Source organism: Hermetia illucens, chromosome 4 (genome assembly GCF_905115235.1).
Source record: "Hermetia illucens chromosome 4, iHerIll2.2.curated.20191125, whole genome shotgun sequence".
NCBI lineage: Eukaryota > Metazoa > Arthropoda > Insecta > Diptera > Stratiomyidae > Hermetia > Hermetia illucens.
Window position 1 is genome coordinate 39,113,303 of NC_051852.1, and position 14,718 is coordinate 39,128,020.

A 14,718-nucleotide genomic window follows, 5' to 3' on the forward strand; every position below is an offset into this window, starting at 1 on the left:
GTAAATGTATATAAAGCAGCTTCTGATAAGGAACTGCTTCAGCTTTAAGCTTAGTCTCTTCGAAAAACCTCTTCATGATTCGTCGCTCGAGCTTTCAGTGCTTTGCTATATCGATTCAAGCTAGTGACTGAATCAGATTTGAAAGCACCATTGAGGAGTACTCTTTCCGTTCTCCTCTGTTTTGTTAAATCCCAGTTCCAGCGTGCTTTTTCTGCCCTTCTTGGGCGTCTTGAGTGAACAGTTTCCTTCTCTCATGCTAGCTGTGATCATCTGTGTTGTTTTCTTAATTCCAGCAATGGATTTGATGCCACCCCCCAGGGATAGTAACTCGGGCGCTCAGGTTGATTTGGTACGTCACGCAATCTATCTGTCGCGGATTCCGAAATGAAATGGCTGGTGGTGGATCCATGCCCATTATAAAATCATTGCGCTTGTGGTTCGAGAGTATGATATCGTTTGATACTCTTCACTCTCCGACAAGAGCCGCAATATCAAGAGATGCCACCGTGATGTCGTTGACCTCTTGTCTGACCACGTTGGAGAAAGTGGGTTCAATACCCAAATTAAGGATCTGCAGATCGGTTCTCACTAGATACTCTAATAGTCTCGATTGAAGCCTGAAGTGCTGACAGAAGGGGCCTGCTTCGGCTCGTCCGTTAAGGACTGGGTTCCAATCAAATTGCTTCCTACTTGAGTAAGTGGAGAATCTGATTCTAGATTAAGATCCTTCATCGATGAGCTTAGGGTTGCCGCTTAATTCGGGATTGGATCGTCACGATCGAGATTTAATTTTGGTTCTTAAAAAGGTTTCTTGTTTTTTAGTTTCTCAAAATTGGCTGCCTTGGCTTCAGTTTTATCAGGGAAAGAGGTTTGCACGGGGGAAAGTCGGCAGAGTACCTTTTTGGCGAGATAAGGCAAGTTGAAACTGGGCGTCCCCTGGTACCCAGAATCCACCATTTACAGCCGCATTTTAACCCCTGTGACCATTCAGCCCTCGACACGGTAGTCACACTTTGGCTTGGAGTTTTCCTAGAGATCTTCCTTAATGAGCTCCCTCACCACAACAAGGTAGGTAATCGTCGAGGGGATTCCAATGCTTAATTCTCACCATGAAGGGAAATACTGCTAAGTGGACTATTCTCGCACAAAAGTTGCCAGAACGAACTCTGTAAGTGGATTTGAAAAATAGTTCGTAAATCAATTGGATTAGGTGTAGGCAGTATAATCGGGTGCTCAAAGTTCATCAAATAAGGAATTCTCAAAATCTTCGCTATCGGAAATGCCTGATTTTGACTTTTGACTTTTTTCTGCTTCCAAAGACGAAAGATCTGAATCAGGGGTTTAACAATTATTCATGCAGACTGGTTAGCGAAGTCAGTCGAGCCGACCATGCTGTCATGTGTGGTTCACAATTCCACGCTTTCCCATCAATTATATTATCAGTAGGCATCACCCTCTCTGAGAGGAATATGTGCGAGACTAAGAAAAGGCTTGGCGGATGCGTATGAACACGCACTTGTACGAATCTGGAGATGTACGTGCATTGGCGTGTTTATGCACTTAGTAGCAGGCGAAGCAAAAACACTGACATGTGACCAAGATGACTATGGAAAGGTCACCCAAAGCAATAAATCAACGTTTTGCTTGATTGTTTCTGAATTTACCAAAAGCAAAAGCAGGCATAATCATCTACAGTTACTATGCCTCTCTAGATTGCATACTGGCTGAGTTCGACGTATTGCTGGACAAATTAATCTCTGACAGGAAAGAATGGGGACCAAAAGTAGCTGCTGCTTACGTTAATGGTTACAGAATGGAATAGCTTGCTGAGGAAGGTAAGAGGGCGCTTTGGAAGTTCCTGCGTAGTTAGACGTTGTATTGGTTAACGCTCTCGAAATTAACACATACTGAAAAGGAAAATTCTGTTCGGTTTTGGACCGGACTTCTTCTAATCATCATCAAACGGTTGTGGGCCTACACTTCCAAGAATAAGACTGACCTATTAAAGCAATTGGCAAGCGAACATTTATAGAGGTGTGAACATTATACCAGACGCACCGCCGGAAAGAATTTTTGATATCATGATATCATAAACGTTATAATTTCCTTTGTAGAAGGCAAAACTGTTTATAGAACAGTGAAATGTCTTCGACCGGTACGTCATCGCCTCAGACGTTGGTCCAGAGAGCAGCAGGTAGGACTGACCAGGGGGTGGAGCAACGTATCTATAAAGAAGCTTGGGAAAATCTTAAGCTAACTATATAACGAGTCAAGAGGGACTTCCATTTGCCAGGAAGGCCACTATAGCGGGGGTTACGCACAACGACCCCAAACAAATATCGCCCTTAGTCTAGGGTACCACACTGGCATCAATCCACGCCCAAAACAACTGGATTTAACTAGAACAGGTTCACTTTCGTCTCCACGTTTCATACACACCATCTCACCAAAAGTTCCCACCTTGGCCATCTTGCATCCCGTACAGCTCTTAATTAGAGCCTATCCAAAAATGGGACCCTTACTATTGACAAACACTTCCCAAAAGATGAATGCGATTTATGGGAGGACCGCTTTAAAAGTGTCCTGTGGCTTTGGAATCACCTGCATGCGAGAAAACGCCGAACGGGAGAAATCTTTGAGCAGGGTGGGGGCTTTCAGAAAAGTCAATGGACTCCATAGATTGATTTTCAGCTAGACAATCTTACCGCAGAGAAGGGACAGAAAGATAAACTACAAACTCACGTAACTTCTCATGTGGCATGATATCGAATATCGAAAATACCTTCATCAATTTAAAGTGGGCAGTTCTTCCAACGGTTGTAATTGTGACGGTATCTGTGCATCGGTGCACATCTTTTTCCGCTGTCGTAGATTCACAGAGAAAAGGAAGAGTGGAAGGAAAGAACTGTTGCACCAAAAAGCCTACTTGGAGAATGCTTGCGTGCTAGGACAGGAGTGCATATGGTGGGACAGATTTAATCTAGGTTGAAAGAATAGAAGAGGCGAGAAAGGGAGATATGCTGTAAGATAGGTGTCAGAGCTCTCTAAAAATTTCCGCGTTTTGATAACGACCGACAGCAAACCGATTTTAATAAATTTTTGGTTTCCGCAGAATCTTAAAGAGAAGTTGAGGCGGTGCTTTCGTAAATGAAATAAATTTGTCTTCCTAAAATATGTCTTCTGCAAGCTCTGGTATTTTCATATAATTTTTGTCATCTTATTGAACCCTTCGTCCTCAAAAATTTGTTACGTTATAATTACTGCATTGGCCATCAACGATTCCTTCCCTGTAAATTAATTGTGTAACCTTTTCCGAATTCCTTCTCTTAAACTCTTTGACTATTCAACCATTGCATTTATTGCTTCCCCCAAATAGTACGCCGGTCTTATTTCCATTTCAACCACATCACGACCCACTTGTTGAATCCTAGAGAAGCAACAGAGTAAAGTGGAGGCACTTTATTGGTGTAGTTTTCTGGTCGAACTTCTGTTAGGTCAATTGTGTTTATATATGAACATAGTCCACACACAGCATGTAAACAGTACATTATACTTGAACATATATTTCAATATTTTTTTTCTGTTTATCACGTTTGTCCTTTGGCTTGTCCCCATCACTTGCCCTTCTTGGTAGCTCAATGTTATACCGAGGGGCGACGGTATACTCTCAAAGAAGTCCCCGGGGATGTATCTCTCTTTTGCTTATAATATAATAAAATTAGCATACTACATATTACCACATCTACTCTTATATGTATGAAAACTGACTCAATTTTATTGGTTACAATTCAATAATGCGTTCACTCTCATTTCGGTTTGAGCGAAGAGGTAGCCCAGGTATATCTCTTTCTATAATTTTAGATACTATCATAGCATAGATATGTGGATAGATTTAAATCGTCTGAAGAATGAAACCTGCTCCAATGAGCGTGAAACAGATAAAATGGTCCATTAAGGAGAGGAAAGAGAGGACAGGCTGGATGGAAGAGAGAAAATGAATGTACCGGCAGATTGAAGAGAGAATTAGAGAACCATAAGAGAATGTACTGGAAATTGGGAGGTCATTCTCTGGTTCTCGTAGCTTTTGTTCTTGTTCTGGAAAGTTTGCACCACTGAAACCTTTAAACCTTATATGGACGTATGTAAGTTGCTTATGCTAGTGTATGGCGTGGGAACAGAAGATTGTTTGGAATTTGAATCAGAGGTTATTTTTCGATAACGGCTTTTAGCATTTCATTTTAATATTGAAGTCTATGCATATTTTATCTATCCAAAGTATGGTAAGCCTAGAATTCCCCATAGTAAAAGATTTGTCGAAGTGAAGATGATGAAATAGAATAATCAAACACTGCAAAAGAAAGCCTATATGTTTGAACAGTTCCCCCCATATGGCACATCAGATGAGTCAAAGCTAAATATCATTATAAAAAATGCTGGGACAATATTTTCAGCATCATCATTTCCAACTGCGGCAACAGTAAAAAAATTTACTTTACGTAGGGAAAGCTACGAACAGCAAACTGCAAACCCACAAGTACAGCAAAAAATGAGCAGGAAAACATTCAAACAAGTAATCCAGAGGAAAAAACGTCTCGCTCTGACATAATCTTGTCATGATTGAAGGACAACGAAGGAAAAACCTGTTGTCCTGGTGCCAGCAGCCCTGCAGAATAATCCACTTTAAATGTGGAGCAAGAGAGATTATTACGCCGCATCACGGGTGAGAGAGAGTCAGGCAAACGCTCTCTAAACTGACGAGCTAACAGTCAGCTAACTACTACCCTACTTAATTCAGCCACCTGTTGTTGTTTGCATACATATAGCCGAGCATAGACTCAAACAATCCGGGACTCCGCCACCCACAACCCATTCCAACCGATCGCCCTTCTTGTGGCCTTCCCAATGTCATCTACACCCGAACGCTCATACCATCACAGCTTTCTCTTTCAGTTTTCCACCCCAGTAGATTTTAAGCGAACACAGTTACCTTCGTTCTTCAACCTTTTTCACTTTCCCATTTCCCATGTACCCCTGTAGTTCCATCCCAGAGTTTCTTTCGTCCCCCAATTGTGAGTGGTGGAGGGATGATGGTGTTGCTTTTCATTTTACCCAAAGCTCTCATCCAGGCAGAATACTTGGCTCGGGTTGAATACCTTTTCAGGACGAGAGAGAAAAGTCGAGTTTCCCAGCAGCACGGCAGTGGAAATTCTCTCTTGCCTTGAATGCGAATTGTATAAATTTAGGAGGAAAAACGCGCGCAATTTTAGTCATCTGTTGGCTATCGTTCGATTAGCTAGTTGTTGTTACCTTATTCCATCTTGTAGTCAATCAGGAACAGTTATTGAGTTCTTTTAAAGTTTTCAGTTTCTAGACATACCTGTATAGAAATCTTCATAGCAAAGAAATTGTTAAGTTGTCTAGTTGGAACGCAAAGTTAAGTTTAGAGCAAAGAAAACACTGTGGTATGTCCGCCAACTGCAAATAGGTCAATAGAGAAAATCAAGTCTGATAGTTATATGTACAACTATATCATATGGAAGTCTATCGGCAGAAGCAACTGGTTAGTCCAAACAATTGATCCTGCAATAGTGCTTCGTCTCCACTATATCGTTGCTTGAAGATATAAAGGATATTTTTCCTAAAGATACTATTCGATATAATAAAAGATGTCAAGATAGTGAAACAATAAAATTCAAAATCTTTAATCTTTTAAAAAAGTGCTGAGTGGTTTGAAAAATTTTAAATAAATCTGAAAAATAAATTTTAATTGGAAAATATGTGAAAGTTCCAAGAGAAAAGTTTCGTGAATGAGAGAATATTTAGTGTTCATTGTTCAATTAAAGAAAATATATTTTATATCATAGATTAATAACAAAATAAAACAAATATTGCAAAAAAAAATTCTAAATAATTCCACGCTATAAATTTTTTTGTGTTAAACTAGAAAGGATAGAAAAATCAATTTCGTTTCTAGCTTCAAAGGTAACTAACCACAGAGTGATAAAAAGCATAAAGTTTCAACAAAGAAGGAGAAGGAGGAAAGACCGCCTTTTAAGGAATTTAAGCAAAGAACCCAAAATCGTCTTCTGGGAAAAGGAAAGCATCTTTAAGTAAAAAGGACTTTGTACGAAAAATGTAAGTGACTACTTTTTAGATTAAAATTCTTAGAAAGTATCCTAGCTTTGCTAATAAGAGATTTGTAGCCAATTTTCATTAGAGGACTTTTGTATGTTAGAGAAAATATCTATATTAAAATTTTGAAAGATATCAAAGTAAGATTGCATTTTGGATAGGAAAGATATTTTTTTTTTAATTGCAATAGAGTTTTTTGGAAACAAATGCATGTACAAGATAAAAGATATGCCTTTTTTTACCATAAAGTATTATAGTCAAATATATAAAAATATCATATTTTTATATTTAATTAGTTCATTTCGAAGTAAAATCCAATAAAAGATAAAAAACCGTCTCGATCGTCCCAATAATTCCCATTTAAAAAAGTTGAACGAAAAGTTGAAAATTTTAAAACTAAATTTCACGTTGGTTCTGGCTTTTTTAATTGAATTTCAACGAAATTGGATTGTTTGCTTTTATACTTTACTCCCTCGGCGAATTTCGTATTAAATGACTGTGGGGGGTAAAAAGTTGATCTGAAAATAGTTGCCAAGTGTACTGTGGAAATATCGATGGTCTGTGTACCCAACAACACGTATCATCGATGCACTGTTGCTAGTCAACACAATAGAAAATATTTGACACCCCCAAGGTAAAATTAAACTCCACGTTAATTTGATATTGATTTCATTTGATGCGGAACCCAATTTGCGAGTATGCATTTTGGCTATTATCCTAGCCCCCATGAGTTTCGATGCTTGTTATATTGAAAAGTTTTCAATGCAATTGGATATATTGGGATATGCTTTCAGGTGGGTAGCAGAAGTGGTGTTGAAATAGCTTCGAGTGAACTGGATACTAAATGTGGATGGTTTTTGGTGGGACTGAAAAAGCATTAAATGGTTGGTTTAGTTAGTGATAGAGTTCAGTTGACTGAAAAGTAAATATTTAAATTAGTTAAATTAAACTATTAAATTTATCCGTGAAATTTCGAGAATAAAACTGGCTGGGAGTTTGTCTCCTGGACTCATTTTCACTAGAAAGGTTGTCCTTTAATTAAATACAAGATAGCTTCTCCCTAAATTTTCCGTAAAATTTGAAACTACCCGGATATGTATATGTTCCACTCTCAAGGATATTTTTAAAAAGCGAAACAGAAATTCGTGTTCGTCCTTACAATTTCTTATAAAGAAAGTCTGAAATAGCGAAATTAATCTTATTCAATATAATCCATATGGCTTCCAGAAAATCTTCGTCATACCTGCGGATCATGTCTTTCGGGTCTTGGTTTTCTCTTTACTCTCCTCCGGGGCTTTTAAATGAGGACACTGATTTCATTCTGCCTTGCGCCGTGCAATAACCAACTTGTTGACCTTCTAGGGAAAATTTATTCACATGTCAAGGTTAGCAACTATACGGGCGGGCCAGTCCAGGGTGCTTATTGGGGGATACGAACCCATACGCACAAAGGATTGCTTAAACCTTACCAAAAAGAACCTCCGAATCATAGTGGGAATTCTCACTGGTCATTATCGGCTGAACTATCACCTAGGGAAGCTAGGGATATCTACGGACACTGCCTGCAGGTTTTGTGGGGAGGAGGACGAAACCTCTATACGTCCTGGGACAGTGTCCGGCACTTGTGCAAAGTAGGTCGTGGCATCTGGGAGAACACTTACTACCAGATGCAATGCTGAACGATCTAGAAGTAGGGAACATACTAAAGTTTCTAACAGTTATAGGCCTGCTTGAGATACTATGATCAATAGGTACACTATAACCAGTAAAAGGGGCACAATAGTTCTTCAAGGACACGGTGCGACTATCCCTTAACAGAATAAAATTAAAAATAGCAAGGAAAATGCAGTCTTTTACTAACGTATGACCTAAATCACTTATCATACCAAGTCAGTCTTTGGGCACGAGATTAGTCCTCTGGTTAGACAGTTTCAATGCGACCTGCTTTTTCCGTTTGTTGAGTCCTCCGATCTTTTGCCCTATGCTCCTTTGCGTTGCTATTAGTTTTTAATGCGCGGTTGGGAATTCTGCATTCTATGTTTCCATAATTTTCATGTGCATAGCTTCACGAAAGCCGTTGGGGATGATTTATTGTTATTTTGAACTCGTTCTTGCTAGTCCTAGAGTTTTTTTCAAACTTCAGGCTACAAATGTCTCTATTGCTTTTTAAAAATTATCTGATAACATACATACAGATATCACCCACTCATATAGTAACCCAGGACTTATAATTTTTTCATTCTTTTGTTGATTTTATAGTTTCGAGAATAATAGCATCTTCACGGAGGATCATTCCAATTTGGTGAAAAAAAAAGTTGCACCCCCTTTTTGCATGTATGGGAACCCTCCACCCCCTTAAATTCGACGTAAAAGGATGTAACTCACTGTATGCGTGAATGTTCACAGTTCCTATCTTTCCAGCAAATTTGATGTTAATTGCTATAACCGTCTCCAAGAAAAATGCGTGTGACAGACAGACAGACCTTCCATTCCCACATGACTATATTTGATGAAAAACCAATTACACCCCCCTTTTGCGTGTATTTACACCGCCCTTTCAGTTCGACGTAAAAGGATGTAACTCACTGTATGCGTGAGCATTCACAGTTGCCACCTTTCCACCAAATTTGATATCAATCACTAAACCCTTTTCCGGACGGATAGATAGACAGACAGTTTGGCAGACAGACAGACCGTAGACCGATTTTAATAAGGTTTTGTTTTACACAAAACTATAAAAACGGCTAGGGAGAAGTAGATGCCTCATAATGCGAATCTCAATTATTCTCGTTAATAATGACGTCAGTATCTTATTTGCATGGCTTTAGAAGCAGTAAAGTTTGTACTACTATAACTTTGGCGTTAATGGCCCGATTTCCATGAAATTTGGCATGTGTATGCAAGATATTGTCCTCTATGTTACTGGATATTCTTGAAGTGAACTGAAGGGGGTTTTTCAGTCAATTTCTAAAAGTTATTTGAGCAAATATTGGAATTTTGAGGCCTAGATTTCATCTAAGAGCACCTTTCTGATTTTTTGTTGGTGTTTGGATTGGGTAGTTTCCGAAAATGAGTCCTGTCTCAGTTTAAATGTGTACATTTTGATTTCCTTCTCGCGTACTTTGCAATTCATGCCAAAACTAATACCAGATTTGGAAAGTACTAATCGACACCTTTCATTTGATAGCTCATGACTCTATTCAATGATAAATAAATTTACATCCCCCTTTGCATGTATGGGAAACCCCCCTTTAAACTGCACGTAAGTTTATGTCACTTATCGTATGCGTGGGACTTCATAGTTCCCATCTATCCACCAAGTTTCATTCGGATCGGTTTAGCCGTTTTGGAGAAAAGTGCATGTGACAGACAGACAGAAAATGAATCGACTTTAAAAAGGTTTTGTTTTACACAAAAACAAATCAAAGTCACGCCGAAGACCACTCTTCTTCGTCTGAATCCTGATTAGACTCGTCATCGTCAATGGATATAGATGCATCTTCATTGTTGTCATCTTCAGCGATGTCCCACGGGAGTAGCATATTCAAAGCTGCTGAACTAAATGTTTTTGATATTTTTGGCGGACCAAAGTCTTATGATACTCAAGAAGGGATCTGACGTTAGAAGTAGCCTATTTAATATGTCTATGTTGCATTGTTCTCTTGAAAATTTTCCTATAAAGTGCCTTCAATATTGCCGAAAATGCTTACTCCTGGCCGATTTCGAATGGGTAACAAGGCATACTTTATAACGAACGGGCCGTGCATTACAATTTTGTGAACTGTTGGTGTAATTGTTGTTTTATCACAGTATGACTTAAACTTATCAATGTCTATTTAGATATAATTTCCAATACCGTCACGAATCTTACAATCCAGTTTTGGTCCACTCTAGTAATATTGGCTGACATCTCGGCATTGTTGAAAAATCTTCTGCTGGTATTACTGTGGTTACTTGTTCCATAGCCAGGCTTAGCGACATCAACGATAAGTCCAAGCTCAATCATTGAATTTTCCTTGTATTTCTCGTGTTTTTTTTATCATTTATGAGGCCCTTCTAGGCTTTAGTTAGTATCTTATTCCACTTTTTAACGGAATTTTGTACGAAAGATGGAGGAGTGTCTTAAAAAATCTTATCCTGGCATGCAAAATCGATAAACCAAACTCTAAATTTTCTTCAGTTAATTTAGTCTCAGATAATGCCAAATCACTAAAGTTTTTTTGCAAAGTGTTACAGATGTAGCACCTCTGGGGAGATCTATTGTCTGATTCAGCATTGCATACTTTACCATTTACTATTGTCAACAACAATTGCCGTTTCGTAAAAGCATGTCCATTTTTTCCACCCGATTTTGTCGGCTCTAGTTGGCCGATTTTATTTTAGAAATAATTTATTTCTTCGTTCGTCACATCTTTTGTTTCATGGACAAATCCGATCCTCACTGGTCTACAATAACAATACAGTGAAGACGAGGTTGGATTCTGCCAAATTACTTTTTAAGGTGTTGTGTAAATCAAAACCTGATTAAAATCGGTTTATTGTCTGTCTGTCTTCTTTTTTTTGACTGGGAGAAATGCATCATGCATGCATGCCGGACTCTTATCGACTAAAATTCCCCACATTTTCTCCACACTCTCCCCGCGGGACCACCGTTCTGGTATTGCTGCGCGGGGCTGTTTGATTCTTAGTTCTTCACCTTAAACGAACTGCTACCGCTTTGCGTGGCGTTAATTGCAGTACCTTCTCTTCTATGTCCCCGCTGCGCTTATGCTGCTTTTAGCTGGTGGTAGATTCGCTTCACCATTGTAACTACCGTGTCCCCTGCTGTATTTGATTGCACCATGCACCTTATCACCTTCCATCGTTAAACGGATATTTAGCTCTGTTTCAAGCTATCTCCTTGAACTTTTAAATCTTGGGCAAGCGAAGAAGAGGACAATCGGGCGATTCATCCAGACCGAACCAATAGAGGTACTTCTTGTACCCACCGTGTCCAGTTAAGAATTGAGTCTCACCGTGGTTTCGCATAGTCCACATACTTATATCTGGGATAAGTCTGTGTGTCCACCGACCGTTCTCCGCTGGTCCCATGCTGTTTACTATGGAGCCAATGACTTTATACGCTTACTTTGCCTGCTTAGGCACGCTTCCTGATTCTCGTACGAACGACTTGCCTCCTCGGCTAGAATATCCACTGGGATTATCCCCGCAATCACGCATGTAGCCTCATAAGATGTTGTTCGGTAGACGCAACATGTTCGAAGAGCGGTTAATCGATATGCAGCTTGAACCTGTCTGCGATTTTCTCCTATCTTTATCGCTGACGCGCACACTGGTACCGTATATAAAAGTACAAATCTGACGACTCACGATAAGAGTAATCGTCGATTGTGTTTGGAGGCATCCTTGCCAGTGTTGAGTTGATAGTCGCCGCTTTCTGCCCAGTAAGCTTTAAGCGGGGTTATAAGCTCAGCTTGGAGTCGAATGCTACTCCCAGGTATTTCAGCGATGGTTGAGAACTAACAACATGCGCCCCGATGCAAATTTCAACAGTTTTCTGCTTTCGCCGCTTTGTAAAGAGCACCAACTCCGTCTTGTGTTCAGCAACCTCCAGCCTGCGGTTTTTAAGCCAAGACTTGGTCGTCCGTATAGTCTCGTTCGCATATACCTGTGTTGCTGCTGCCGCTGTCGGAAGTAATCGATGATAATATTTAATATATATTTTGGTGTTTGTGCCGCGATGAGCGCTTCCATTATATGGTTCCATCTGGCAGAATTGAACGCGTTCTTGATGTCAAAAGTCACCTGTGCGCAGTATTTCCCTTCGTCGTAGGCTTTTCTGGCTAGCTTAAAAACCAGTTTGGTAGCATGAACCACTGACCGAGCCTTCCGGAAGCCAAACTGCCTATTCGAAAAATAATCGCCACTATCAATTAATGGATATGGCCGGTTATAGAATACCCGCTTGAGGGGCTTGCCTATTGTATTCAGAAGACAGATAGGTCTATAGGATGTTAGTTCACCTATCGGAAGGGCCCTTCTTTTAGGCAGTCTGTAAATACCTGTGCCAACAAGCCTGTTGCCAGTTTCAGCACCTTGTTGGGGACTCGATCAATGCCGGGGCTGCGGTATCCTAGACCCTTTTCACTGTGTCCAAGACTTCGTCTGTGGTTACTAGAGGTATATCTTCGGTGCTCATTGGCATCATTGGGAAGATTGTTTCCGGAAATTGGGGGAACAGTGGCGAAACTATCTCCCACAATAATCTAGGGCACATAACAGGAGGGGACCTTTTGCCTTTTATTGCCGACATAACGGACTTGTACGCTCCTCCCTATAGATCTGAGTCTGCCTCGACACAGAGTCGCTTGAAGCAATGATTTTTAATTTTAGTGATGGTCCACTGCAACTTTTTGCGTGTCTGTTTATATTCGGGGTACCGTTGTTGATTTTCTGGCATTGTATCCGCCCTCTGGCCTCCAAGCATTCTTACTGCACTTCGCTATTTCAGCTTTCCACCAGTAGCTAGGGTTGCGCTTCCGAGAGTGTGCACGTCTTGGCATGGATGAGTCACATGCTCGCTATGCGTGTATTCTTCGCTAACATGCCAATGTAGTTGTTTTACCAACGAATCACTTACGAAAGTAAGATCTACAACAGAGTCTAGCTCTCCACGGCTAAAGGTGTTTACGCTTCCGATGTTAGCCAGGGTGACGTTTAGGCAGGAGAAAACCTCGAATAGGATTATTCCCCTTTCTTTTGTTTTTTGGCTTCCCTACTCCATTGCCCTTGAAGTTGCCAGCAATAATTTTGGGGTTGCGGTCGATGGCGTCTTTCGCCAGTCTATCCAGCATGTTGCAATACTCTGGTATTGTCATACTTAGGGCGGCATAACAGCTGTAATTGTTGAGGTTATCGATCTTAACCCTTACAAAATCGTGTTCGCGGTGGTTCATTGCTTGCTGTAAGATTACCGGAAGCCTACACCGCAGCCTTTCCACTTATCTGTCTGTCTGTCTTTTTTTTGCCAAATGACTATATTTGGAGTATCGAATTGAAGGTCTCGATTAGTACTTCCCGAAGCTGGTGTCGGGGAGTGAAGGGGTCGTTTGCCATCTAGACTTAATTTCAGATTTGATGCTAGAAAACTTTCGCTAAAATTCATCTGTTTTTTGGAAATCGGGCGTGGCTTTCTTCATATTTTTTTTCTCACTGCGTCTAATTTTTAGGACAAATCCTCTGAGGCTTTGCCATAAAAAATATAGCTTCTCAAGTCAATATATTTACGCCAGAAGTATCTGTTAAAGACAGAATAGCAAATACAATAGTACGACAGTAGAATAAATCTTTATTGGTAAAGTTAACAGTTGACAAAGCGGTGTACAAAAATACCATAGGCACTTTAATACAAATACTGCCACCACCAAGTATAGGAGAAACAGTCCGTGCAATTCATCGGCTCAAAAATCATAAGTCGCCAGGAGCCGATGGAATTACAGCCGAATTAATTAAATGTTGAGGCGACCAGTTACACCAAGTGGTTCATTAACTTGTGCTCAAGGTATGAGACAGCGAATCAATGCCTGACGATTGGCAATGAGGCATTATTTGTCCCATACATAAAAAGGATATAACACAGTGCAGCAATTATAGAGGTATCACGTTGATGAAGACCATTTATAAGATACTCTCTCCTATCTTGCTAGGCCGGATAGCCCCATACGTCCAGAACATCGTTGGTCCATAGCAAAGAGACTTCACTCCAGGCAAATCAGCAACAGATCAGATTTTCTTTCTGCGGCAAGCGATGGAAAAATTGTTGGAATATGGACATTAGTTGCACCATCTATTCATCGACTTTAAAGCCGCCTATGATAGCATAGCCAAGGTAAAAGTGTACATGGCCATGAAAGAATTCGGTATCCCGACGAAATTGATTAAACTGACTATGCCGACCCTGACCACTGTGTGAGGCCAGATAAAAGAAGCAGAATCACTCCTAAGACAAGGGGTTGCCCTATCATGCGTCCTCGTTAACCTGGGCCCGGAGAAAGTGATCCGTGATGCTGAGGTAAACGCGAGGGTACGATCCACTTTAAGTCCACCCAACTACTGGCCTATGCTGACGATACCGACATCATGGGAAGAACCACCCGAGACGTACAAACTGCCTTTATCCAGATCGAGCGGGCGGCTATTGAGACGAGATCTTGGGCTGTACATCAATGAAGGCAAGATAAAATATATTCAGTTGGCAGTACCAAAAACCAACCAACCAGCAACATCAAATCGCACTGGTCAAACGAAGAATAAAGATAGGAGGCTACAACTTTGAGACCGTTGATAACTTCTCCTATCTGATGAAATCCGCGCACGGTCGTTGGCAGCCAACGAAGCCTATTTCAGCTTACAAAAACTGTTTCTCTCGAAACGTTTCACCATTGAGTCAAAGCTCTTACTGTATAAGAGTATGATCTTGCCAGCCTTTATGTATTCCTCGAAAACCTGGGTTCTTAGCAAGAAAAATTGCGAATTCTTGGATGCGTTCAAGAGAAAAATCCTCCTCATCCGGCTCAACAGGTTGCG

At 40.4% G+C, this 14,718-nt stretch overlaps 1 protein-coding gene across 8 annotated transcripts in view; it reads left to right on the forward strand.

Annotated features, from left to right (window-relative positions):
* Positions 1-5,298: 5,298 nt before the first annotated feature.
* The window catches only part of LOC119655154, a 584,113-nt gene continuing 574,693 nt past the window's right edge, over positions 5,299-14,718 (forward strand). For all 8 annotated transcript variants that reach the window (XM_038060895.1, XM_038060896.1, XM_038060898.1 and 5 more), the window contains exon 1: positions 5,299-6,135. Coding sequence is in view for 1 of the 8 variants with exons in the window: in XM_038060902.1 (XP_037916830.1) it covers positions 6,134-6,135 (2 nt within the window). In the remaining 7 variants the exon portion in view is untranslated. The remainder of the gene's footprint in view (positions 6,136-14,718) is intronic.